General features: G+C 54.3%; 3 protein-coding genes across 8 annotated transcripts; 1 reads left to right on the top strand and 2 right to left on the bottom strand.

Annotated features, from left to right (window-relative positions):
- Nucleotides 1-2: 2 nt before the first annotated feature.
- Nucleotides 3-7950, bottom strand: ACD (ACD shelterin complex subunit and telomerase recruitment factor). Of its 3 annotated transcripts, none has more exons than XM_053987247.1 (15): nt 7889-7950; nt 7029-7158; nt 6672-6796; nt 6016-6106; nt 5414-5493; nt 5171-5215; nt 4607-4641; nt 4058-4221; nt 3748-3853; nt 3546-3626; nt 3007-3138; nt 2378-2476; nt 1440-2155; nt 915-988; nt 3-746 (listed from the first exon to the last, which is right to left on the bottom strand). In XM_053987247.1, the coding sequence occupies exons 1-15, from the start codon at nt 7945-7947 to the stop codon at nt 686-688; spliced, it is 1998 nt and encodes a 665-aa protein (XP_053843222.1). In that variant the 5' UTR covers nt 7948-7950; the 3' UTR covers nt 3-685. The 3 variants fall into 3 exon arrangements, with proteins under 3 accessions (XP_053843222.1, XP_053843223.1, XP_053843224.1); XM_053987248.1 differs by having other exon boundaries at nt 3748-3850; XM_053987249.1 differs by lacking the exon at nt 3007-3138 and having other exon boundaries at nt 5-746.
- Nucleotides 7951-8011: 61 nt separating this feature from the next.
- Nucleotides 8012-13661, top strand: LOC128812922 (C-factor-like). 4 transcript variants are annotated; one of them, XM_053987605.1, is made up of 7 exons: nt 8012-8213; nt 11428-11746; nt 12059-12110; nt 12314-12501; nt 12770-12928; nt 13028-13147; nt 13456-13661. In XM_053987605.1, the coding sequence occupies exons 2-7, from the start codon at nt 11600-11602 to the stop codon at nt 13567-13569; spliced, it is 780 nt and encodes a 259-aa protein (XP_053843580.1). In that variant the 5' UTR covers nt 8012-8213; nt 11428-11599; the 3' UTR covers nt 13570-13661. The 4 variants fall into 4 exon arrangements, with proteins under 4 accessions (XP_053843580.1, XP_053843579.1, XP_053843577.1 ...); XM_053987604.1 differs by having other exon boundaries at nt 11424-11746; XM_053987602.1 differs by lacking the exon at nt 8012-8213 and adding an exon at nt 8244-9797 and having other exon boundaries at nt 9974-11746.
- A 626-nt stretch (nt 13662-14287) lies between these two features.
- Nucleotides 14288-19613, bottom strand: LOC128812855 (C-factor-like). The gene is made up of 6 exons (XM_053987511.1): nt 19470-19613; nt 18945-18996; nt 15649-15836; nt 15118-15276; nt 14717-14827; nt 14288-14401 (listed from the first exon to the last, which is right to left on the bottom strand). Exons 1-6 carry the CDS (start codon nt 19611-19613, stop codon nt 14288-14290), a joined length of 768 nt encoding a protein of 255 aa, XP_053843486.1.
- Nucleotides 19614-21761: the final 2148 nt, after the last annotated feature.

Genomic DNA, 21761 nt, shown 5'->3' with positions numbered 1-21761 from the left:
ACGCAGGCTTCCATCAGCGGGACCACGACCCACCGCCTTTCAGCACGCAGCTCCATCCCCGCAGCTCCCTGACGGCACCAGCGTGATCCTGACACCCCAGTGGCTTTCTCCTGTGTTGCCCTCTGCTCCGGACCAAACGCATTCCTTACACGGATGTTTACGACGAAGCAAGATGCTTGTTTTGTTTTTTTTTTTTCTTTTTTTTTTTTTTAATACAAGAGCTGTGTATTTAAAAAATATACAATTTTTAATTTCTACAGCATAACCCTGCAGGATATTTTTTGTAATAAACAGTGCAGGACCCTACCTAAACTTATTCAATAAACCATCCAAGCTCCTGGGGTACCTTTGGAGCAGGATCAGCTTGTGGGGCCTCTGCCATTGCTGCTATGGTGGCACTGGGTCACCTCTTGGTGACAAGGCATTTGAAAAGGATGAAGAGGCGGGAGAGGGATGCTGTCTCATATATAGGCATGCCTGAATGAATGCTTTTCTCCCCTCTTGGCACTGAGGGTAACAGCTTTCAACAGGTCATATGCCAGCAGCCCTGGAACCAGGGTCCCTGAAGCCAGGCCAGCCCACTCGGGTACAGAGCTTCTGGTATCCCCACATCCCTCCCCCAGCCACTTTCCCAGTGTTCTGACAGACCCATTGAAGAAACAAAGGAATGAAAGATGGGCTGGGCTCAGGAGTCCTCCTCCTCAGTCAGTATCCAGCATGCCCACTTCAGCATTGCCTTTGAGATCCTGAGAAACCAGACAGGAGGAGCCAGGGTAAGAAACCCAGGTGTGGACATACCACTGGGGCAGCTGGTGACAAGAGGTAGGGCAGAGGCTGGGGACTCACTATAGGTATGAGAGTCCCACTGCAGGAACAAGGGACAGCCACGAGTCCATGGCTGATATGGCACTGACCTGATAGATTGTACCTGCTGGCAGAGCTCAGGACTCGGTGCCTCGTACTGGTACTGGAGTGGTCTCTCCACGAACTACAAAAGCAAAGGGGAGGGTGGGATGGGTCTGCTCCAGCCACAGCACCCTTTTGATCTTCTTTTACCCAAATAGCTCAGAAGATGCTCCAGCAATTGTTTTTTCCTACCCAATTGTTTAGCTCAGGCTAAACAACATCTTCACCATCCCTGGAGGGATTTAAAGGCCTGTGGATATGGCATCTGGGGCTATGGCTCAGTGGTGGGCTTGGCAGTGCTGGGGAATGGTTAAACTTCCATCTCAGGAGCTCTTTTCCAGCCTAAGTGATTACATGATTCCCTCGTGATTCCCTCAGGGTTCCCAGATCCTCCACCACACCTGCATTCAACTTCCCATCTCCACTAGCCTGCTAAGGAAAGATCCTGGGGATGGGCAACAGTGGTGTGGGCACAGAGAGCCTCCCCAGGCACCCCCAGCCCTCAGGGACCTCATCAGCTGCTTCATATTTACCGGCTCTGGAGCTGTGCACTGCTCCGGCCTGGAGCTGGGCCCAGCTCTTGCGGGGGATGCTTGTTCTTCCTCCTCCTCCTCCTTCTCCATTTCCTCCTCCTCCTCCTCTTCCTCCTCAAGCTTCTTTCTATGCCGCAGTCTTGTCTCCTTCTTCCTCTTCTTTGCACCCCATGAGCTCTTGCCTCTGCCTCTCCCCCTGCCCTTCGAAGTGCCTGGGAGATGCTGCTGCCCACTGGGCTCATCTTCCTCCACCAGCTTCCTCTTGGCACCCACAGTCTCTCCTCCCTTTGTCCTGGCGTGAGCCAGTCCAGGCTTCAACACTTCTGTAGAGGAAGCTGTGCCACTGGAGCAGGCCTGCTCCCTGTGAGGAATCCTGCCAGGTGGCGATTGCAAGCTGCTGCTGGGCAAGACTGGAAAAACTGGAGAAAGAGTGGGCAGGGTGGCCTGAGAGCCCCTGGATCCCTGCAGGCCTTGATCAGCACACAGGGCACCCTGGGCTGCCTCCGCAGCTGGTGCCGCCTCACTGGTGCTGATCTCTGCCGGACTGGGATTGCTGTAGCAGTGCAGCAGGGACAGAGAGGAGGTCTGTGCTGGCCCTCCCTGGGGCGAGCCCTTGGGAGAGCTCTGGCTACACACTTCCAACAGGTCGGTGGTGTTGCTGTCAGCAGCCACATCCTTCTGGGTCTTCAGGGAAGGGTCAGGTTGAAAGGTCTTCTCTAGTAAAAGGAAAAGCATCATCAATGTGAGCAGGGCCCTGGCACACAGGAAGAGTGTCAGGGCTGGAATGATGCAGGTCCAGGGCTATGGGAACACCACAGCACTGCTTTATGGCCAGGGGAAGTCACACCAGCATCCAGGGTGAGCTACACCCGTTGAGAAGAGAGGAGCTGTCTCCTGCCAGGAAGGCAGGCTGGATGCCCTGGGACATGGGGACTCACCATCTGAAGAGCTCGGCGTCAAAGACAATGAGGGCATCCTGTTCCAGGGGTTGTCCAGGGATCCCTCCAGGCTGTCTGACAAGGTCGGTGATGCGGCACCTGCAGTGAAGAAGCCGGAGGATTGATTTTGGCAAAGAAAGCAGCTGCCTGTTCCCTGTGTTCCCTGTGCACAAGGTCTCAAGAGACAGCTCTTGAGGGGAGCTCTGCAGCCCTTTCCAGCCCAAAATGTGGTGTATTCCAGTGAGACCCTTTCCAAGATCTCATAGGGCAGGCAGTGGAAAGGCAGACACTGCCCAGAGAGCAGGCAAGTATGAAGAAGGCCTTGTCCTACACCCTGCACTGTCCAGGACAGTTCTTCCCTTCAGCTCCTCCTCTACACAGAATTTGCAGGTAATTCTGCAGCAAAGCTTGGTGACACCAAGCCAAGTAAGGTGACACAAACCCATCGTGGTGCTGAGCCAGAGCCAGTGAGGAGCCCACACCAGGGCAGGAGACTCATGCTCAGTGATGGCAACAAAATGGCTTCTCGTGCTCCCACAATACACCAAAGCTGCAGCTTCAAGAAGCTTGAGGATTGGGACCATCCCTTGCCTGCTCAAGGTCTCCCAAAGACCTGGCCACACCAGTACCTCCTCCACTCAATCCAAGGAGATGGGCTGAGCCAACTGTAGAGGAAACTAAAGGCTGGATGGGATCTGGAGCGTTCATAGGAGGCCATGAGGATGATCCAAGGGCTGGAGCACCTCTGCTATGGAGACAGACTGAGAGAGTTGGGGTTATTCAGCTTGGAGAACTGAAAGCTCCAGGGAGACCTTCAAGAACCTTCCAGTATCTAAAGAGGCTCCAAGAGGGCTGGAGAAGGATTTTAGACAAGGCCATGGAGTGCCAGGCCAAAGGGGAATGGCTTCACATTGACAGAGGGCAGGGTTAGACTAGATATTTTTAAGAAATTCTTTGCTGTGAGGGTGGGGAGGCCCTGGCACAGGTTGCCCAGTGAAGTTGTGGCTGCCCCAGCCCTGGAAGGTGTTCAAGGCTAAGCTGGACAGGGCTTAGAGCAACCGGGTCTAGTGGAATGTGTCCCCTGCTCATGGCAGGGACTGGGTCTAGATATTCTTTAAGGTCCCTTCCAAAACAAATCATTCCAGGATCTGGAGACTCTGCTACTCACAGCTGATTTGAGATACAATACTCAGGTCCCCTGGCACTGTCCTGTCATCACTACTCTTTCCAGGAGCTGCTTGGCTTGTATCTGCAATGAAAGGGACACTGTTGGTCATATCCCCAGCATGAAGCACACCCAGAGCAAGGAAACTCTTCTCCCCACCCTAGGGAGCCCCTAATTTCACATGCCTGGGTGCTGCACTGCCTACCTGTGTACCCTGCAGATGCTGCCTCAGAAGAATCACAAACAACTGCCTCCTCCTCAGGAGGGATCACCAGGGCACTGACTGGGACCGTGAAAACGTCCTCACCCTGCTGAAATGAGACATGCAACAAGGTTTTTGCTGGGCAGTCCCTCTCCAGATGCAGAAGTCCACCTGTACCTGCCAACCCAACACCATCTCCCTCCCCAGCAAACCTCCAGCTCTACCCACTGTTCTTTCCCTTCCTTCTCCCACTCACCAGAGCCCCCCAAGCTGTCACAGCCCTGTCTCAGCTGGTCCCAACAGACAGACTGACCTCCTTCTTGCGCTCTGCCTCCCACTGGGTGATGGGAACCTCGTCCTCCACTGTCACTGGCTTCTCCTTTGATTTCCATAAATCCAAGCATTCCTCGGCATTTTCCTTCAAAATCTCCAGCTGGTTCTGTCCTATGGCATCAATCAGCTGAGAGACAGAGGGCTCTAGGGCAAGAATGCACAGACATCAGTGGAAGACAGCTGAACTCAGGCAAGCCTCACTTGCAAACACTTTTATTCTGCTGCATGACTTGGCAATTGTCATGACACTGAAACCTGTGGGAACACCCACAATTCTGCATTTCCTTTGCTTCTAGAAACTGTCTCTCCTTTCTTCACAAATTCTGGACCAGGAGCATGAGCACAGGCATTTAATGTCCCACTCTGCTTTAGCTGTCAGCATTATCTCTTCCTGCTTTGGGTTTAGCAATGTACACTTGTGAGATCTGACCAGGTTTGTGCTACCTCTGCCTAACATGGACCAAGCTGAGGAAACCCAAGGGCTCCCCCAGGCAGTCAGAACATTGCATGCCCCCCCACAACCCTTTACCTGAGCTGGGAGCATTCCTCACAGCAAGATTCCTCCTGTAATGACCAAGGAGAAGACAAAGCCAGGTTAGGGCTGGGACATACACAGTTCTTGGTCACAGATCAAGCACCCTGGATTGGAAGAAGCAGCTTGTGAAAGTAGTGGATCCACCACTGGGTGCTGATCTGGCCATTGGCCACATGCTCAGTACGCCAGGAATAGCCATCAGGAAGCCTCACCCCTGGAGATGGACTGATTGAAGGCCCTGAGGATCTCCAGTATTGGATCTCCAAGGATGAAGAATGAGCTGTGCAGGGCTCACCCACGCAGCTGTGCTGCCCACCACTGGCAGGAACAAGCTCCCCACAGGTGTTTCCTCCTAGCTCAGAGGAAAAGGTTGGCAATGTGCCACCACAATTTCATTTTTCACAGTCTATTCAACTCTGTCACATTCCAGGGCAAGGAGTCACACAGGTTAACCAGGAGCTGCCATAACCTGTGCCAGCCCTTGCCAGCCTGCTCTAACCCCAGTCTGAGGCTGCACACATCAGGGTATCTGGATACATCCCTCAGCCCCATACTCACAGCCAGAGCTCCTTTATCTTCTTCACCACAGAGGGGTCCTGGTTCCTGCAGCAAGAGAGAAGCCAGTTACTGATTCCCTCCAAACCCCCATCTCCCTTCTCCCTTGCCTTGGAGACAATCCCTCCTTCAAAAGGGATTGCCACAAGCAGGTCACATCAGGACTCCCAGGGTCAGTGCTGCTGTGGGGAGGATGAAGAAGTCCCCCTGAGCACAGCCCCCACCCACCCATCCCATGGGCCATACCCGTCGGATGATTCCATCCTCTGCCTCTGCATGGGCAGCACGATGAACTGCTGGGCCGTGAGGTAAAACTCGCAGTCCTCCTGTGGGGAGGAAAGAGCCTGTAAGGCACCTCTGAGTCCCACCACTGCCCCTGCCTTCCCTGGGGCCAGCCAGCACTCCCACACCCACGCCAGCTTTGCCACCAACCCTTCAGGTCCCCTCAATAAGGACAGCCCCCTTCAAAGGGGAGTTTGTATCCTCCTGTGTCAGCTGATGGCTCTGCAAGAGCCACACGCCAGGGTGGGCCAGCCCAGGGGAGTCTGTGGGGACACCTCTGAACCACTGCAAGGGGACAGTGGGCTGCTCTGCCACCAGCCCATGCAGGCCTTCTGCTGATGCCCAACAGGCAGAGGTGACAGCCAGGTGACCCTGGGAAAGATGCACCCCATCCCCAGCAAGGGCTCATCCCTGCCCAGGTCACCTTCTGCGCAGGAGCTGCAGATGAAAATGAAAGGCCACCCATCACCTGCCTTCAGTTCCTGGGAGCAGCTGGAAGCAGGCAAGAGTGCAGGAAGCACAGCACGGTAAAGGAACAGGCTGCTTCCACTCCTCAGAGCACTCACCAGTCTGGCCTCGTCCTGAAAACACACCGTGTACTTCTGCAGGACGATAATTCTGCAATTAAGGCTGGACAGCCTGAGCTGCAGGTGGGCGCTGGAAAAGGAGCAGAGCAGGAGTGCCTTGAAGAACAGAGCTGGACTCCCCCTGACACACAGTGGGGCTCCCACCAGAGCCCTGCCAACCACACCGGGCCATTCTGGGACATGTCTCAGCATGAGCAGCAGGCACCAAGGGCTCCTTACTCCTTAGTAATTCCTGCCCAAGATCAGCTTCTTCCTGCTGCTCATCCTTGGCTCTCTGCTACCAGCACCCCCATAGCTTAAGAGTGTCCAAATGGGGAAATGGAGGAAAGCACTGAAGGAGCAGCCCAGGCTACCATGGTTAATGATCTGGCTCCATCCACAAAACCCAAGGGCTCTACAGTCCTTTCTAATGGCATCACAGCTTCTGCCATGGATCCCTGCCCATCCCAACCAGCAGACACTGGAGCAAGGGCATTCCAGCTTTCTTCTCTTAGCAGCTCTTCCACACCAAATTCCCACCCTGAGGTTGCTTTAGCTTAACACAACCTGAAACAAGGCCAGGCAGGAGCCCCAGCTCCTCACAGCAGCTGTGGAGAACTGCTGTCCCAGCCACGCCAAGTCACTGTGGAACGCACTTTTCCTCTGCCTGCAGAGCTTCGGCTGTAATGACCACACGGATGAAGCAGGATCCGTCAGAGACCTGCACCACAGCGTCCTGGAGGACCCCAGGCTGGCCAGCAGCACTTGAGTCACTCAAGACCTGCCAAGAGATTGGAGAAGGAAAAAAAAAAAAACAAAAACTCTTATTTGTAGACCTGGAACAAGTTTCACAGGAAGGCGGTCACGACACCAAGCTCTTCCTCCTCAAAAAAAAAAAAAAATTAAAATCAGAGACATTGAGGAGGAAGAGTTGCACATGCACTGCGCACCTCCCAGAATTCAGATTTCAAAGGCTGTTGGAGCACTTTGTGACAGTCCCTCTGGGTACCTACCCTCACCACCTGCCCAACCAGGAAATTCTCACGCTCATCCAGTTGCTCGTAATTCACCAAGAGGTCAGCAATCCATGGCTGCAGGATGTAGACTTTGGGAGAAGCCACATTCTTGTCTGCACACACAAGACTACATGAGAAGAGACAAGACACCAAGCCATAAGCAGTGCTCCATCATGCTGGGAAGGGTTCTGCACCCCAAGCACAGCCACAAACCCAGGAGATTGCTCAAATCCACCCAAGTGCATCCACTTCTCTGGGTGCAAGGGCCCACCCTAAGGGCTTTGTGCTGAGGAAGCCACGCTGCTGGGGGCACACAGGTCCTGCTGCATCCTGCTTGGACAGTGGAGGGGGACACTCACAGCTCTGGAGTGTGCCTGGCCTTCTGCAAGTCTCCCACACAGGAGAGGACATTTATTTCTACCTCTTTCCATATTGTTTATTATCACCCAATAACTAATTTCCTGGGACCAATCTTAACTATAACTGACTGAACTGTGAAAGGGAGAAGAACTGGGGACAGGCAGGGGCTGCAGGACAGGCAGGGGCTGAGAACAGGCAAAGGATGAGGGCAGGCAGGGGCTGAGAATAGGCAAAGGATGAGGGCAGGCAGGGGATGAGAACAGGCAAAGGATGAGGGCAGGCAGGGGATGAGAACAGGCAAAGGATGAGGGCAGGCAGGGGCTCAGGGCAGGAGGGGCTGAGGGCAGGCAGGGGATGAGAACAGGCAAAGGATGAGGGCAGGCAGGGGCTCAGGGCAGGAGGGGCTGAGGGCAGGCAGGGGATGAGAACAGGCAAAGGATGAGGGCAGGCAGGGGCTCAGGGCAGGCAGGGCTGAGCCCCCTCCCGGCCCCCCTCACCGCTCCCCCGCCGCCAGCCCCGGGCTCGCCCCGCCCGGCGGAGCGGCCGCCGCCGCCATGGCCGCGCGGCCCGGAACAGGAAGCGGGGCCCGGCAGCGCCACTTCCGGGGCGGGGCGGGCGGAGGGGCCCGGCCGGGCCGGTACCGCCGGCGCGGGGGTCGGGCCCCGCTCCCGACCCTCTCATCCCCTCCCCGGCACTCCATCGCACCCCAGGCTCCATCCTGACGCCCCGCACTATCCCTGTGCCCAACCCCGGCGCTTTTCCTGGGTGTACGCGTCCCCTTGTAGAAGAGAAGGATCTGGGGAGATGCTGGAGCCATTTCCAGTACGTAGAGAGGTTACAGGAGAGCTGGAGAGGGATTTTGGACGTCGCCCTGGAGTGATAGCATAAGGGGGAATGACTTCAACTGAAAAAAAAAAAAAAAGAGGCAGGCTTAGATTAGATACGAGGAGGAAATTCTTCCCTGCTAGTGGGGTGAGGCCCTGGCACAGGTTGCCCAGAGAAGCTGAGGCTGCCCCATCCCTGGAAATGTTCAAGGCCAGGTTGGATGGAGCTCTGAGCCTAAGGGAAGGTGACCCTGCCCATGGCAGGGTGTTGGAATAGCAGGTCCCTTCCAGCCCCAGTCGTTCCAGGATTCCCCATGTTTTGGCGAGCTCTGTAGTACAGTTTCCCATTAAATGGTTCACACACGATGCCAAACCATCCCTGGAAATATACCTTGTTTTTATGTTCTTTCCTTTAGTTTTGGCTCCAGGTAATCCCAGGGGTTCCCCAGATGCTTGCCCTTGGGAAGAAGCATCCTGCCACAACAGCCTTGCCCATCCTTTATCTCATCCTAAGGCATTAAAGCCTCTAGGTCAAATCTGTCAAGCAGCCTGGGAAATGCTCTGGCTGAAGGGATGGCAAATTCCTCCCCTCACCCCGTTCAGTTGTGACTTGGGGCAGTCAGTGCCGTTCATCCCCGTGCCAGAGGCTCTGGTTCCATCAGTGGGCTGACAGGGAGGGCAGTGAAATGGCACGACAAGATGGATGTAATTGTCACCCTGTGTTTGATTGCATGGCCAGGTTTTGGTCAGGGGGGGCTTCTGGGGTGGCTTCTGTGGGAAGATAGCAGGAGGCTCCTCCATGTCCAGCAGAGCCAGTGGCAGACAGCTCCAGGACAGACGAGTTGCTGGCCAAGGCCAAACCCTTCAGCCACAGTGGTAACGCCTCTGTGATAACGTATTTAAGAAGAAAACAAAAAAGTTACTGTGCAGATGCAATTGCAGCCAGAGAAGAGTTGAGTGAGAATACGTGAGGGGAATAGCTCAGCAGACACCAAGGTCAGTGCAGAAGGAGGGGGAGGAGGTGCTCCAGGCACTGGAGCTGAGATTCTCGTGCAGCCCATGGTGAGCCAGCTGTGCCCTCGAAGCCCATGGAGGGCATGGGAATGCAGAGATCCACCTGCAGTCCCAGGGGGAGCCCATGCTGGAGCAGGTGGATTCCTGAGAAGAGGCTGTGAACCCATGGGATGCCTGTGCTGGAGCAGGTCCTGGCAGGAACCTGCAGACCCGTGGAGAGAAGAGCTCATGCTAAAGCAGTTTTCCCAGCAGGACTTGTGACCCTGTGGAGGGCCCAAGCTGGGGCAAGCTGTGCCTGAAAGACTGCACCCCATGGAAGAGTGATCCATGTTGCAGCAGTTTGTGGAGAACTGTTGCCCAGGAGATGGACTCACGTTGGAGAAGTTCATGGAGAGCTGTCTCCCATGGGAGGGACCCCATGCTGGAGCAGGGGAAGGACTCCAACTCTTCTCCCTGAGTCACAGCAGGGAAAACATGTGATGAACTGACCAAAACCCCCATTCCCTGCCTCCCTGCACTGCTGAGCAGGAGGAGGTAGAGCTGGGAAGAAGGGAGTGGTGGAGGAAAGGTATTTTTAAGATTTATCTTACTTCTCGTTATCCTGCTCTGATTTTGTTAGCAACAAATTCAGTTAATATCCCCACTATGAGTCTGTTTTGCCTGTGATGGTATTTGGTGAGTGATCTCTCCTGGACCTTATCTCAACTCATGAACCTTTGTTACAATTTTTCTGTCCCCTTCCAGAGAGAAGTGATAGAGTGGCTTTGGTGGATGTGAGGCATCCAGCCAGGGTCAACTCACCACACACACAGAAGAGAAGGCAGCAGGGTTTGCTCTTACTGACAAAAGCTGATTTATTTGGATGAAGGATCAGATCTCCTGAACATGACAGCTCATCATTGTCCAGTTGCAAAGGACCTTGGAGCAGCATCTCCAGCTGGAGCAGGAGAGATTCCACAAGCTTATGCCCCCTAGTCTTGCCCAATCACATCCCATATAAGTGGTTATTAATTACTATAAACTACCTACACAACATCTCTGAACTATCTTAAATGTGTATATTCCACTGTTGCAAATGGTCTGTGCAGTTTAAGTGGTGCTGCAGCAGGAACCAGCTGGAGAGGCTATGGGATCATAGAGTCAGAGAATCATTTAGACAGGAAAAGACCACTAAGACCACCAAGTACAATCCATCCATCATCCATCAGATCCCCAGACCCTCCCTACAGGGTGGGGACACTTGGAAACACGCAGGTCATGGTTCTCCATTGGTTTAGGTGCAGAAGGAGCTCCTGGGGGTGATTCTATGATTCAGTGATCCTCAGACCTGTCCCAAAGCTCCTGAATCCAGCAGTCAGATGCTTCCCTGGGAGTTCAGTCCATCAGTTGGTTCAGTCTCTACTGCAGGAAAGAGCTGGGGAGTACCTGGGCCACCCTGGGGCTGGATGTTGACCTGCAGTGTGTGTGCCTGGGCACGGCCCTGGCTCCCAGCCACACCAAAGGCACACCCAGGGGCAAAACGGAATTTTATCATAGGATCACAGAGCCATAGTTTGGGCTGGAAAGGATGTTAAAGACCTTCTAGTTCCAACCCCCCTGAACAAGTAGGGATGCCTTACACTAGACCAGGTTGCTTAGAAGCCCATGCAGCCTATCCATGAATGCTTCCAGGAATGGGGCAGGGATTATCCTTCTATCACACTTTAATATTATAGGTGCTGTTAGAGCAGACTCTGAGGAAAGGGGTCATTCTGGTCAGCCCTGGAGGATTTTTCCCAGTGGTCCTGGGGGGTTTCTAGGTTTCTCAGGCTGTTCTTGTGGCCAAGGAACACTTGTCTGTCCTGGCTGCTCCATCCTCAAGTCCTCAAGGGACATTCACCTGTCCTGACTGCTCCATCCCCAACCCTGGCATTGCATGAACTAAGGCCAACAAACTGCACTGTGCAGAGTCAGCGAGTCCAGCCTCGCCTGCCTGACCTTGGGCAAGGGGAGGGACAGGCCTGGGATCCCAAGAGGGAGGGAGGTGGTGGGAGAGAGTGTCGCACTGCAAGGACAGGGATAGTGCTGGCCCTGAAAACCAAAAGGCTCAGGTTTGGTAGAGCAGGGAAGGTACATAAAGCAGCACTCTAGACACCTAGCCCAGGGCATTCCCTGCCTGGGCAGGACACTTGGCTCCCTTTGCATCATTCCACAGCCAGCAGGAAAAGTGGATCATGGGTATGGACCAGAGCCAAGAGATTGAGGTGCAGGCAGAGAATTTCCGAGAGCCACGAGCTGATGCAAGTCCTCATGGGAACATGTGAGATAACCAAGTAGCAAAAGGCACTGGCAGAGTCCAGGCGAGAGCAGTGCAGCCACAGCCAGGGCAGCATGGCAGGGCTCCACGTCCGCTCCCTTCTGGTGACTGGAGCCAACCGAGGCATCGGCCTGGGGTTTGTCCAGCATTTCCTGAGGATGCCAAACCCACCACAGTGGATCTTTGCAAGCTGTCGGGACCCCAAGGGACAGAGAGCACAGGTGAGACTGGGCAGAGGGAGACTGGATCAGGAATGGTGTTTGCAAGGGCTGGAGCTGCAGTCGGGCACCCAAAGCACAATCAGCTGGCTTGGGACACCATAGGACCAGTTGTGCATGGGATACGTGGAGGGGAAAATGGCACAAGGCATGTATAGAAGGCACAGAGCCCCACTGATGTGGCAGCTGGAGCAGGTGTTGGACACAAATTGATGCAGGGACAGAGATGGAGTGGCATGGGCTTTGCCTGAGAAAGGCTGAGCCTCTGCACAGCCCCTCCAGCCTCTCCATGCCTACACATGCCCTCTCTTTCAGGAGTTACAGAATTTGGCCTCCAAGCACCCCAACGTCATCATCATCCCGCTCGGTAGGTGCCCCGAGGTGCGGATCCTTTGCCCCAGCTCCTCTGGCAAGTGCCCAGGCTGGGCACACCCCGGGAGCCCCGTGCTGGGAGGGAGCTGTGCCAAGGGGCTGGTGCCTGGGGGCCATCGGGCACTGCCACCTCTGGGGGAACAGAGGGGACTCCACCATGGGGACGCAGGCTCTGACCTCCCTGTGTCGGCTCTGCAGAAGTCGCTGACCCCACCAGCATCAAGGCAGCTGCAGCCAAGGTTGGGGAGCACCTGGGGGGCTCCGGGCTGAACCTCCTCATCAACAATGCTGGAATTGTGAAGCTGAACACACTTGATACTGAAACATTAGAGGACATGAGGGAGATTTACACCACCAACACGGTTGGACCCCTGCTGATGGGCCAGGTGAGACCCTCACCCAAGTTGGGCTGTCCTGGGAGAGAATGAAGAAGGGCTAGTGGGAGGGGATCCTGCCTCCACTCTGGTTACCAATGGGCTCTCAGTTAATGAGAAGCTCAGGGAGCCATGGGCTGGAGCTCAGGAACTGGGGCCTGGCAGGAAAGAGGAGGGAGGATACCCCAGTGCTGGTGTCAGTGTTGCCACTGTGGAAGGAGCTTCTCCCCTGCCCTGTGCCATGTCCATGTGCGCTCCTGTCCCCTCTGTCTCCTTGCAGGCATTTCTGCCCTTGCTGAAGAAGGCTGCCCAGGGGAGCCCAGGCTCAGGGCTGAGCTGCAGCAAGGCTGCCATCGTCAACATGTCCAGCATTGGCGGCTCCATCGCTTCTTCCTTTGACTGGGAGTTGATGCAAATCACCTCGTACCGCTGCAGCAAGGTACTGTCACACCTTTGCTTCCCCTGCCCTGCCCAGCTGCAGTTCCCCTTGCAGCCCCCCTTCCCCTCCCACCACCGTCCCTGCACTGTCTCCCCACAGGCTGCTCTGAACATGCTGAGCAGGTGCCAGTCCCTGGCGTACAAGGAGCACGGCATCCTCTGCGTCGCTCTCCACCCCGGCTGGGTGCAAACTGACATGGGCAGCTCTGCCGGGCACACGGTAGGAATTCCTCCGGGGCGGGTCCATCAGAGCTCCTGTGCTGACTTTACATGGGTGGGAGTTGCTGTCCTGAGCCCCTGCCCACAACTTCCCTGCCTGCCCAAACCCTGCTGGGGCATCTCCCCCTGTCCTGGTCCTGGCTGCTGGGTGCTGGCTGTCCCCATCCCCTCAGTTCTCATCTCAGTCCCTCCCCCTGGGGTTCTCAGCTTTCCCTTTGCCCTGGAGCAGCTCTTTCCCCTGGCTCCAGCTGCTCCAGGGCCCTCAGCCAGGCCTTGGGCATGGGCTGCATCTCCTCCTCTGCCCCACAGCCCCCTGTGACAGTGGATGACAGCGTGCAAGGGATGCTGAAGGTCCTCTCCTCCCTCTCTGAGAAGGACACCGGCGCCTTCCTGGACTGGGAAGGGAACGTCATACCCTGGTGAGACACCACTTCAGGATCCTGGCAGCCAAGAGCTACCTTTGGCACTGCTCCCACCTCCCCCACATCCTCAATAAACTCCTGCTGAGACCCCCAGCTCTGTTGTGCAGTGCCAGCTCATGGGGTGGCCCTTTGCAGATATCCCACTCCTCCACTGGGGATTGGTGGTGCCCACAGCTGCCCCCAGCCCACGGCTGTCACTGGCATCCCCCTGAGTTACAACCAGCAGGTCCCATGGCACTGTGACTGCACTGTGCTCCCTGCTGGAGCAGGGCCCTTCTCCTGAGAGGAGAGAGATCTTCTGAGCCCCTGCAGGACTGGCTTTCCCCTGCCCCGGCTGAGCTGCCTGAGGGGCTGGGGGTCACAGGGAGCAGCTGCCCTCTCCCCTCAGCTGGGGGGTGCCTGGTCACAGGTGGGACAGAGGGACACACAGAGCTCGGGCAGAGCTCAGGGATCCTGCCCTGGGCTCAGATAGGGGGTTTGAGACTGGGTGTGGAGACAGAGCAGAGAGGCATCAGCTGGCAGAGTTTACAGAGGTGAGGGGTACAGGGGGACCACAGGGAACACATGGTGTGGGAAAGGAAAGAGAAGCTGTTTCCCAAGCTGATTCCCTCTCCCCGGCAGTGTGGGGAGGGCTGAGGGTGAGCAGGAGTGACTATGCAGAGTGGTGAGCCAGCGAGCAGAGGCTGCAGCACAGGCAAGAGGCACTGTCCATTTGTCCATCACCAGGGCAGGCTGTTCCCTTCCCAGTCGAGGAAGGCTCCAGAGGTGTCCTGGGAGAGGCTGGCCAGCACGGTCAGGATGCCCCTCACACTGTCCTCCACTGTCAGCGGTGCCTGCAGAACAGGACAATGAGCTGTAACAGAGAGCAGCTCCTGGGGAGGGTGTATTCCTGGGAGCAGCTTCCATGGTGCTAATGGGGATCTTTTTCCTTACTGCCACACCTCTCCAGGCTGGCTTGGGGAGACAGGGCTGGCTATCCCATGTACTCAGTATGTTGCAGCTTGCTGCCTGCTCCCTGCCTGCTCTGCTCCAGAAGATGGTCCTGGCAGCCCACAGCATGACACAAGATCCCCCAAGTGCCCCTGCCCTCCCCAAGACATGGGGACTCAGTGGGAGTCCTGCTGACCCTCCCCTGCACAGCCCAGTACCTCCTCTGTGCCCATGTCAGTCTTCACCCAGCCAGGATGGATGGCCACGCACAAGATCCCCTTGTCCTGGAGTTCTGCAGCCAAGCACCTCGTCACCATGTTCTGGGCAGCCTGGAAGAGGCACAGCCCTGCCAGCACAACTCAGGGAGTGGGTAGGCAGGAGAGGAGACATTTCATAGCCACAAAATGTCTGTGGAGGTGGGAAATGGGACTTGGTCCTGCGACAAAGCGTCAGCATGACCTGCTCAGTCCTGGCTGCTGCTGTCCCAGTCTTTGTGCTTCTGCCTGGGAGAACCAGGCAGGGGGTGGGTGGCTGGGGCAGAGGGTGAACTGTGGGCTCCCTCCCCTCCAGGGGCACTGTGCCTGGGACAGCATCTCCAGCTCCTCCCCTGGCACCTCACCTTGCTGGCCCGGTACGGGTACATGGGGGCCTCTGGCACGCGGAGGCACAGCCCGATGGAGCCCAGTTTGGAGGAGATGTTGATGACAGCGGCCCTGCTGCAGCTCAGACCCTCCTGTCCTGCGGCCTTTGCTGCCTGCTCCAGGAGTGGCAGAAATTCCTGATGCAAAGACACCAACACTTTATCAGCATGCAACAGAACCCCAGTTTGAGCACCATCCTTGGAAGGCTCTGTCACAGACTGTAGACAAGCAGCTGGACAGACACTCCTGGCAGAAGTGCAGGGGATGGGGAAGATGACCCAGGGAGGGGCCAGGCTCCAGCCTTTCCATCCCCAGGAAAGGAGTGAGCCAGTACAGTGAGCCTGGTGCAGGCAGGCACTCCAGGTGGGGAAGAAATAAGCACGGGTGATGCTGGACTTGGCTAAGCTGCTGAGCTCCTCTGGGTAGGCAGGGGAGATCCATGGAGGTGCCCTTTTTCCCATCAGGGAACATCTTCCCAAGCAGGAGAAACACAAAAGGTCCAGACATACCTTGACAACCTGGAGTGGCCCAACCACATTGGTGGCAAACAAGTCGAGCATCTCCTGCGAGTCCAGGGAGGACAGTGTGGCGTGGGAGCTGATGCCTGCGTTGTTGATGAGCAGGTTCAAGCCCTGGTCCTTCAGATGATACCCCACATCCCGCACAGCTCTTTGGATGCTGTGCAAATTCACTGTGTCTGCCAGGGAAAAAGAAAAGTGAAGAATAGCTCTGATGGGTCACACAGCACCCACTGGAAATCGTGCTGTGGCTGGAACCAGCACTTCTCATCCAGAAAGGATGCAGCAGGTTTAGCAGATTAAGCACATTGGAACGAGCAGCAGTTTGTCCTCACCCCTTGGTTTTGCAGCCTCAGCTGAATTAAACCTTAATTGAACTAATTTTGAGTCATGTGGGGGCTACTGGTAGGAAAAAACTTGTCTGTATTTGCTTTCTGTATTCAAGGAATTTATGATTGTGCAAGTGATGCTTGGTCCTTGCACACTGAGACTCCCAAGTTTATTGCCACAGGGAGCCATTTTTTTTTTCTTCATGCTGTTACCCACAAGGTTTTGGAGCTGAGAGATGAGCTGAGTAATGAAAAGTAATGAAAAAATTGGGATGTAACCTGCAGTATTTGGTTGCAGGCTCTGAATCTGAACTTCCCTATCCCTACTGACCAAGTTGTGGAGACAAACCCTCCCAGGCATAACTGAAACTGGGCTAACAGGGATAAGCATCCCCAGTGCCTTCCTCTTTGCTTAAGTATTGGTATAGCTTTTGAAATTCTGCCATGCTTTAATTGCAGGATTTTTCTGACTTAGGCAATAAAAGTGGTGGTTTTTTTAAGTTTGTGTCCAGCTATCAGGGTTGCCTGTTAGGATTTACATCCTGTCCTGGATACTCACCAGCTGAAGTGGCCATAGTTTGTTTGTTTAAAAAGGTCATCTAAATACCTTCAGAATGTGAAACGGGCTGATTAGACCAACATTAAACTTTATATATTGCCTCTTAATACCTCAGATATACCACATAGCCCTTAAAACCATGAATATTCACGTGTATGGGCAGGCTGGAATGTGCCCTTGTTACCATGCACATTTCTGTGCCTGTTTTTTGCAGATGCCAATGTGATGAGCCTGCTGGGAGTGGGGGACTGCAGATTCCTTATTTTTTTGCAACACTTTTGCCCCTGAGCTGTGTTCCTTTTCTTCTGCTTAGAAAAGAGTGACTTAGCAAAGATTTCCAAGGCTGAAGATTTCTTTCTTGGAATATTTATACACTGATGGGCAGCAAAAAGATCCTTTTTCCTGGTCTTTTTCTAGCCTGATCTCTTTATGGTGGTAAGCAAGTATATGAGTGGCATGGGACTTATTGCTACCCTGTGTTGTGCAGCGCAGACCTTTGTAGAGGTGTCCTGAAACATTTGAGGGGAATACCATGGGATAATCTGCTGTGAGGCTGCTGGGAGGGGAAGGAGCCTTGGGATTTGAGAGGATATTGCATGTCCAGTTGCAGGACAAATCACAGAGTGCTTTGGAGTTACTTCTTTGGATAACAATGGGATGAAGTTCAAGGTTCTGTCACTCCACCACATGTGAGAGATCTTTTGGTCACCTGGTGAATGATTAACTGCCCTGTTTGGATTAGCTGAGTCATTGCTCCAAGGCATGTGGGACCCACACATTTTTAGTCCTCAACCCCCAGATTTGCTGAAATAACAAACTTTTGTCTCCCTGGAAGAAATAAGGGTGGGAAAGAAAGAGAGAGAATGAAGTAACAGATCTTGCAAATTTTTGAGTTATTTTTTTAACTTTTCTTTCTGAAAAGTCCATGCCTATTACTGGTTTGAAGACAACCCTTCCTTATTATGGAGCAAGAGAGCTGGAAGCAACTTCTCTTTTTAAAAAATATCTTCTTGTTGTTGATATTTAAGCACTTTTAAGCTTATTTTGGGACTTTATTGACATTCTGGGGCTTGGACTGTATGTTTTTAGTAAAGATTTTTCATGTAGTGGCCAGTCCCTTTTATGTTGGCCATGCTCTTGCCATCAGGTACTGCCAGGTGGGGCTCGCAGCTCATTTATTTTTTGTTACAGAGAAGGTGTTTTACTTTAATAATCTACTTAATAGCAAAAGAGAGATTTGCTGCCTCTTTGTAGTAAAGCCTGAATTCAAGAATGTCTTTTTTTCTAAGAAATATTTAAAAAACCGAACTTGAACTTACTTGAACTTTTCGGGTGCTTTTAAACAAATAAACAAGTAGGTAGGTAGGTACTGATACTGAATAGCCTTGATTCAGTTTTCTTATTATTGGCTCCAATGAAACACAAATATTTAGAAGTTATGGGTGCTTCCCACCTCACTTATTACAGCAATGGCAATCCTAGTGCAGGCACTTTGCCAAAACATTTCTTTTGCATTTAGATGTTCTTTTAATTCTTCATTAATAAAAGCAGCCCCTACTCTCTCAGACACAGGAAATCTCTGCTCTTCGAGACATATCCTCAGCCTGGTGCTCCTTATCTCCCAAACTCTTCACCCAAACACTGTCCTCCCCAGCGAGACCCTGTCCCTGTCCAGCACCCTGGAAGCTTCTTTCCTGTGAATACCCCAACTTTGCCAACTCCAAATGCCAGCCTAGCTGTTCTCCTTATGCTGTCTAGGTCTATTTGCTGCCTTGTGCTCCTCCCAAATGCTGCTGAAAAAGGTCATTGAGTTTGGTCTACATCCACAGAAGGAGGGAATGGCCAAGAGGACACCTCCCCAGTCCAGGCTGTGAACATCCCGTGCCTCTAGTTCAGAGCATCAACCTGGGATACCAGGCTGGGCAGATTTCCCATGTGTCATTTTTAGCTACTTTTTTCCTCCCTTTTCTACCTGAAAGAAATGCCAACCATGGCCACCTCCAAGGAGATCCCAAACCAACCCTCCTACTTAGGAACCATCCAGGCAGTTACTGTGCCCAGCCTTGCTTCACTTTGTGAACCCATGTGTCCCAGCCCAAAACCTGGACACTGTATTTAGCATCTTTGGGAAGAGACATCATGCCTTTCCCATGAAACTTGCTCAGCTGAGATGTCTGGACCCACCTCTGCCTCCTCTGAAGCCAGTTTGACTGCACCAGCCAGGGCACAGCTTAATTTGCAGGGAGAAGCTTGCCCAGGTGTGCGTGGATCCCTCCCCATAGATCCCTCCCCACCTGGCAGGGCTAGAACTTCCTGCAAAAGCTACCCCTGGTCCCACCTCCAAAGTCATCAGAGAGCTGGAAGCAATGTTGGGTGCAAGGAGAAAGGTTGCTTCATACCTAGCTGGACCAGTTTGATGCTGGAGTGCTGGGCAGCTAATTCTTGCAGGGCCTGGAAATAAAGTCATGGGGCAAGGGAGGAGGTTAGAAGCCACCAGCTGCATTGTCAGGTGTCCCACCCCTGCTCCCAGGTCACTGAGCCAGGGTGGCTTTGCTTTCTCTGGGGAAAGAGCACAGGGCCATTCCCAGTGGATGGGGTAGGGCAGCAACCCCACAGCCAGCAGGAGAGTGGTGCTGCTGGGCTTAGGAACTGCCCTCCATCCCGAGTGATCCCAGCACAGAAAAGGGGTTGGCTGGCCACCGGTACAGCCAGGAGCCAGTGCTGAAGACATGTCTGCCTCTCCAGCCTCATCCCACCCAACCACACTGGGCACTGCCTTATCCAGGGAGCTGGGGGGGTTATGAGACCCCCGGAGCACTCCTGGGCTACCCAGCCAGGGCAGCAAGCCAACAGGGCTGCGGGGACTGCGGATCCCCTCTGCCCACCTGGCTCAGCACCATCCCATTCCCTGTGCCCGCACTGACCTTCCCTCTTGGACCCTTGGGGTCGCGGCAGGTGGCAAAGATGTGCTGGGGGGGCCGGGGGCTGGCGGCGAGCTGCCGCACGAGCTCCAGTCCGATGCCCCGGCTGGACCCTGTCACCAGGACGCTCCGAGCCAGCGCAGCCATGTCCCCAACCTCTGCGCCGGGCGGTGACGCATGGCAGGGTTGCCGCCTGCTTGGCGTGAAGAGGAGCCCGGCACAGCCCAGGGTGTGGCTCTGGGCACCCATGGGGACTGGGACAGTGCCAGCACCTGGCCCCTCACCTGCCCCAAATGGAGCCAGGGTCTCCCAAGAGGACCAAGGGTTCCCTGACATTTGGCACATGGGGCTGCATGTCACCTGCATTGTTACTATGTTCCTCGAAAGCCCCAGCTCCCAGAATCTCTGTAACAGCAGAATGGTCCACCTCTTCACGGGCTTGGAAAAGCACTACGAGGAAAAGGAGAACAGGTTCAAATCTGGCTGTGGCCAGCAATCTCCTAGTTTGGGGGGTAAGTTTGAGATGGTTGAATTCTGACACACTAATCCAAAGCCCAGCCTGGGAAGCACCAGGAGTGCAGTTTGTGTACTCCAAGTTCCACTCCTGCCAACACTTCCCCCCAGAGTATCCAGGAGCCAGCACAGAAGGACCCCCCACACCCTGCAGCCTCGACCACTGATTGCTGGGGCTTCAAGCTCACATCCATCACCTTCCTCCTTGCTGGAGGACAGTGCTGGATGCTTATAAGCTGAATAAATGGCTGTAAAAGCAATGCTGCTGCAACCTAGGCCAGCCTGGGGACATGGATTTTTAGGATGCAGAAGTATTACAAGAAGCAAAGAGCTGCCATGTAAAAAGCCTCAGCTAAAACAGAAGAAGTTGGGTAACATGACTATGAGGTGGGGGAGGAAAAAAGAAGAGGAAAGTAGTGGGGGTGGGTCCATCCCATCTGGATGTGCCTCATGGCACATGCCTGTTGCTCAGTGTGGCAGGGGGGGCAGAAATCTCTATTCCCCCAAGTAGCTGAGTGGTTCCACATTTGGCAATCACCAAAGAAACACTCGGGAGATGGTGAAGGGCCCCACGTTTGGAAGATGATCTTTCAGGTGACACAGATCATGAAGGGGAAGAAGCAGTGATGTTTCCTTCCTTGGTAGTGGACAGACCATGGCCCCCATGAGACGTAAGCATGCTGGGTGTGGATTTGGATGGTGTTGGAGTTGGACCTGCTGTAGCAGACGTTCTTGCAGGCGTAATCACCTGCACAAACAATTGCACTGCACAGACTTGCCTGCTCTGCCAGCAGCATCCAGAGGAGAGCTCCCATTAGGAACAAATTAGACTGGAGTTTCCTTTTTTCCTTCCAGGCTCCTCGGGAAGGAAACAACAGAAACAAGCAAAGAGGGCTGCACATCTAGGAAGGGCTACGGGCCAGTGCCAAGCAGGGGAGTGACCTTTGGAAAGGGCTGACCGATGGCAGCCAAGGACAGCAGCACAGGCACACTCATGGCTCCAGAACCACAGCCCAGGGCCAGAAAGTATGCACCAGGGAAGAGATAAGACCAACTTACAATGCTATAGGGGCACCTGGGAACCATCCAGGTCAGAGAGGAACTGAGAGGACTCCACTCTAAGGCCCATCAGGAGGAGCAGGATCAGCAGTGACTTCAGAGCGGGTTGCCCAGAGCTTGAACCTGACCTCAAAACCCTCCAGGGATGCCGCAGACTTCCCAAACCCCCTTTCAATGCTTGATTGTCTTCAGAGTGATTTTTTTTTTTTTGTCAGCGTGGCACCTCCCCTGCATACATGCTGCGCCCCTTGGCCTGGGTCCACAAGGCCCTTCCCATGAGCTGCATGACCAGAACCATGCAGTGACCTCTCCTGCATCTCACAGCCTTGACCATGACCCCGCAGACCCCTGCAAAGGCCCTGTAGCCATTACATCCCCCAGCAGGGCTTTGTTCACCCCTCCAGCACCCCCAGCTCAGCGCCCCGCAGCCAGCTCCTGCTCTGCCACAGCCCCTTCCCCTCTGAGCCCCACAGCTCCCTGCTCCCTCCAGGGGAGCAGGCAGCATCATTGTTGCAAAATGTGGAATGTGTCAGTCAGTGTTATCTTAAGTCAGGCTGTTCTTTGATGTAAGACCTTTGTATACTTTCAAGCCTAATCAGCAGGAAAGGAGACCTAATCGCTGGAAGAGGCAGCAGCCAGCATCCCTCACTCAAGGACGTTCCGGAACCAACAAGATTTAGGGATTGCTAACTTGGCAAAATACTCCAGGTCTGTGTATCTTAG

The sequence above is a fragment of the Vidua macroura genome, chromosome 11, assembly GCF_024509145.1.
Source record: "Vidua macroura isolate BioBank_ID:100142 chromosome 11, ASM2450914v1, whole genome shotgun sequence".
NCBI lineage: Eukaryota > Metazoa > Chordata > Aves > Passeriformes > Viduidae > Vidua > Vidua macroura.
This window is presented reverse-complemented; position numbering and strand designations above follow the sequence as displayed.